At 71.0% G+C, this 4,022-nt stretch overlaps 1 protein-coding gene across 1 annotated transcript in view; it reads right to left on the bottom strand.

Annotated features, from left to right (window-relative positions):
* Positions 1-2,372: 2,372 nt before the first annotated feature.
* Positions 2,373-4,022, bottom strand: part of CHLNCDRAFT_135967 (hypothetical protein) — a gene marked incomplete at both ends in the record, with an annotated part of 8,480 nt that continues 6,830 nt past the window's right edge. Inside the window, 3 exons of the mRNA XM_005845898.1 lie at positions 2,373-2,555; positions 2,831-2,923; positions 3,241-3,987. Of these exons, the coding sequence (XP_005845960.1) occupies positions 2,373-2,555; positions 2,831-2,923; positions 3,241-3,987 (1,023 nt within the window). The remainder of the gene's footprint in view (positions 2,556-2,830; positions 2,924-3,240; positions 3,988-4,022) is intronic.

Here is a 4,022-nt window from a genome sequence, read left to right as displayed (position 1 = left end):
CGCCTTCAGCTCCTCTGAGCGTGTGGTTGCCATCATGACCCTGGCTTCGCCCGTATACGACAAGGCAGCCGGCACCGTCACCTACGACGTCACTCTGCTGGACAACTTTGAGAACTTCAGGTGAACACCCACTGAAAGACGAACGCCTTCTGTGCCAGCTCGACCCGGCCGAGCATTGCTGGGCCTGCGCCACCTCCAGCGCTGCCCGCCTCCAGCGCTGCCGCCTCCAGCGCTGTGTTGCGCCCGCCATGCATGTGGCACAGGGCATGCAGGCTGGCTGGGAACCCGTGCTGGCTGGCTGCCTCAGGCAGTTCGGCAGCGTGAGGCAGGCATCATCCACCTCGCGAGGTGATCACGCGGCCCCCTGCCCTTCCCTGCCCCGCCCCACAGGCTGCTGCACAAGGTGGCTGGGCTGGAGGACCTGCTGGTGCTGACCCCCGACAACCTACCCGGCAACGAGGTGAGCGGGGCTGCGCTGCACCGGGGGTTGTAGCAAGCAGCAGCCCTCACCCGGGATGGGGAGGGGAGGGGCGGCCTGCAGGCCTCAATCGTGAGGCCCAACGTCGAACAGTGGTCAGCCCCCCAGCGGTCCACACGTTGCACAGCGACAAGTCAAACCCCCTCCACACCCGCCACAACCCACCCCACTCCCACGTGTGCACACGCTCACCAGCATCCTGGCGCCCGCGCCCGCCCTGCCGCAGACCCTCCAGCTGGTGTCTCTGATGATTGACGACTGCGCCAACGTGCGTTGATGCACCGCAGTAACACTGCCCGTGCCAGATGCCCGCGTGCGCTTGGTCCCACCCCACAACGCCCTCCCAACCCGCCCATGCACCGGCGACACTGGGTGTTGGGCCGCCCGGCGACTCACGCTCCTCTCTGCCTGCCTGCCTGCCTGCCTGCCTGCCTGCCCGCGCTGCAGTACGTGCCCAACTGCTACTTGGGGGAGCCCCTGGATATGTACTGCACCACTGTGGCTGTTGCAGACAACTGCGGCAGCGCCCCCTCCATGGCCATGTGCTGGGTCGACGCCCCGTGCTCGTGAGTGCCGCCCCCCTTGTGCTGCCAAACGCACACACAGCCCGCTGTGTGTGCATGCCTAGGCGTATTTGTGCGTGGGTGATTGCCTGCGTGGCTTGCCAGGCGTAAGCGGCGTGGGGTGAGGGTGAGGGGGAGGCCAAGGAGGGCCTGGAGGATCTTGCCCAGCGGCGTGCTGGCAGCCCTCGATGCGGGCCATCGGCGCATGGCGTCCCTCACGGCTGCATCTGCTCCGGCCGCCCGCCTCCTCCCTGCAGGTACTGCGAGCCGTGCCGCCCCCAGAACGGCTGCGGCACTGGCTGCGGTACCATGGATGGAACCGCCACGGGCGGCTGCTACGATACGCTCAACGCGTTGTGCGACAACAGCTTCCAGAGCTGCTGCTATGAGAACAACAGCAACCAGCCCGCCGTCGGCGGCTGCTCGGTTGGTTGCTACGGCGAGTGAGCCGTCGACCAGGCCCGAGCGGCGGCGGCAGAGCACCAGCTTCCAATTGGAGCGCGAAGCAAGCCAACTGCTGGCCACCGCTGGCCTCCAGGCCATCACCCCCCTGACCCTTCACTATCTCAAATCGTGTCTGACGGACCGTCCCTCTGGCGGGCGGCATGGCCGAGCCCGCAGCACGCCGCCTCCTGCCCTTGACCGCCGATTTTGGGGCGGTCATGGCAGGACCCACGGCGCGGCTGCCAGGCGCCGCCTGCTGGTGTGCCCACCACTGTATGCGACCCACCCAGCAACCTTGCCCCCAATAAACTCTCGGCCCGCTGCCAAACCGACGTACCATTGTAGCTGCATTCAGAGCTGACACTTGCTTCTTCTTTTGGCCAGTCGTCATCAAACCCGCTGCCTGCAAATTCATCCTTTCTTCGTGCCCGCATCCCCAATTCCTCTACGGTTATCTGTGTGACTGCCCCGCCCCGACCATCTTGTAACTGCGCGGGTGGACTGGCGTGGTCTGTTACAGTGGCACAGTGGAGTGGTGCCAGGCCACGCCGCAGCACCAGAGGCGGCAGCGCTGCTGTGCTACAGGAGGTGTGTGGGGCAGGGGGGCCGCAGTTCAGGTTCTACAGCACAAGACTGGAGGCGTCCGCGAGCAGGAATTGGGTGGCGGTCGGCGGTTCAGCGGGACGCAGGGCCAGCTGTGCTGGGCAGGGCAGGGCCCAGGCGGCGCCACGCAGCCGCACATCGCAGCGGCCAGGCTCGCCCCGGGCTGGCCGGCCTGCCCGGCCCGCAGCTGACCGCCGCCGCTGCTTGCTTCGGCGCCGCTCGCAGGCCCGGGGGGCCAGCTGGCGCGTGCAGCTGCCTGGCAGCTGCTGTCGCCTGCAGCACCCTCACCGCGGGCCCGCCATGGGCACCACCAGCGCCAGCAGGCAGTCGCTGCACGTGTGCCACGCCACGCCCAGCTGGCGGCACACCTCCTCAGACGGCGGCACCAGGTACAGCGCGCGCCGCACGCCAGACGGCGCCAGCGCAGGCAGCGCAACCATGCCCGCCCGCCCCTTGCTGCGCAGGTACTGCGGGGCAGGAGGGAGGGCACAGGCGTGCATGCGTGCATGGGTGAGCGACGCGGCGTGCGTGAGTGTCATGAGCGTCATAGCGTGTGGGGGGTGGTGTGCTCGCGAGGAGGGAAGCGGGTGCGGGCAAGGCAGTGGCGCAGCCAGCCAGTGGCCAGCACACGCCGGTGGCTGCTCACACCCGCCCGCCCGCACTTTGTGCACACACACACAGAGACACACACACAGGCACGCACAAAAGACGCACACACAGGCGCACACACAGGCACACACACCTGCGCAAAGTCGAGCAGGGCGCGGCGCCCGGGGCCGTCTGCCGCCGCCAGCCGCCGCACCGCGCGCTCCCCTGGCGGTACCGCTGGGAACATCTGCGGCGCACGCACGCAGGCGGTGTGTACCATGTATGGGTGGCGAGCGGAGCAAGGGGGATTGGGGTGGCGGCGCAGGCGCTGCTCAGCGGTCGCTGCAGCCCGGCCTGCGCTGGCCGCCGCCCCTGCTTGCCCCCGCCGGGCCCCGCGGTGCTGCCGGCGCGAGGGAGCGAGGCCGGGGGCGGCGGGGGGGCCGGGGACAGCCGGAAGAAAGCAGGCCGCCAAGAGCAGGGTACTGGCTGCTGGCACTGCATTGCAGTACCTTGCGCTGCCGCGCTAATGTAAGACCCTAAAAACCCTACACCCTACCCTCTTACCTGGTAGCAGACGTGCTGCAGGTCGGCTCGGTGCGCCACATCCAGCGTGTGGGGCCACTGCTGGGGCTCCGCCGCCGCCCAGCTCTGCGGTAGCGACCCCTGCGGTACCGCCGGCTGCTGAGGAGGGTCCAGGCACAGCGCCGCGCAGACGGGGGCCCGGCTCTTGGCCACAGCGCCCTGCCAGGCGGGCCGCGCCGCGCCGCCGGGGGGCTGGGAGGCGGGCGGTGGCGGCCGCGGCGGCGCCGCCAGCCGCGGCGGCGGCAGGCTGGGCGGCGGCGGCGGCTGGTGGTGGGCGGGGTGTGGCGGCAGGGAGGGCGGGGCCAGCTGCGGCGGCCGTGGGGCGACGCCGGGTGGCGGCAGGCTGGGTGTCGGCAGGCTGGGTGGCGGCGGCGGGCCGCCGTGGATGCCCGGTGGCAGCGACAGGCTGGGAGGCGGCGGCGGGCGCGAAAGGGGTGGCGGAGGAGAGGATAGGGCGGGGCCTGGCGGTGGTGGTGCGCCTGCTGGCGGCGGCGGCAGGCTGGGTGGCGGCAGGCTGCCGCTCATGGCAGAGTGAAGCCGTTGCAGCGGCGGCGGCGGCGGCGGCAGGGAGGGCGGAGACAGCACTGGAGACAGCGCCGGCTCTGTCGGCGGCGCGGCTGCGGGCGTGCCGCCCGCCGCCAGCTGGCGCTGCTGCTGCTGCTGGGGCGGCTCGCCGCCGTCGGCATCCCACCTCTGCGAGCGGCGCCGCGACGGCGCCTCGCCCGCCGCCTCGGCCGGCGGCGGCGGGGGGGGCGGCGTGGGGA

The sequence above is a fragment of the Chlorella variabilis genome (genome assembly GCF_000147415.1).
Source record: "Chlorella variabilis unplaced genomic scaffold CHLNCscaffold_15, whole genome shotgun sequence".
Lineage (NCBI taxonomy): Eukaryota > Viridiplantae > Chlorophyta > Trebouxiophyceae > Chlorellales > Chlorellaceae > Chlorella > Chlorella variabilis.
Note: the sequence above shows the minus strand (reverse complement) of the source record. Positions and strands in the feature narration are given on the sequence as shown.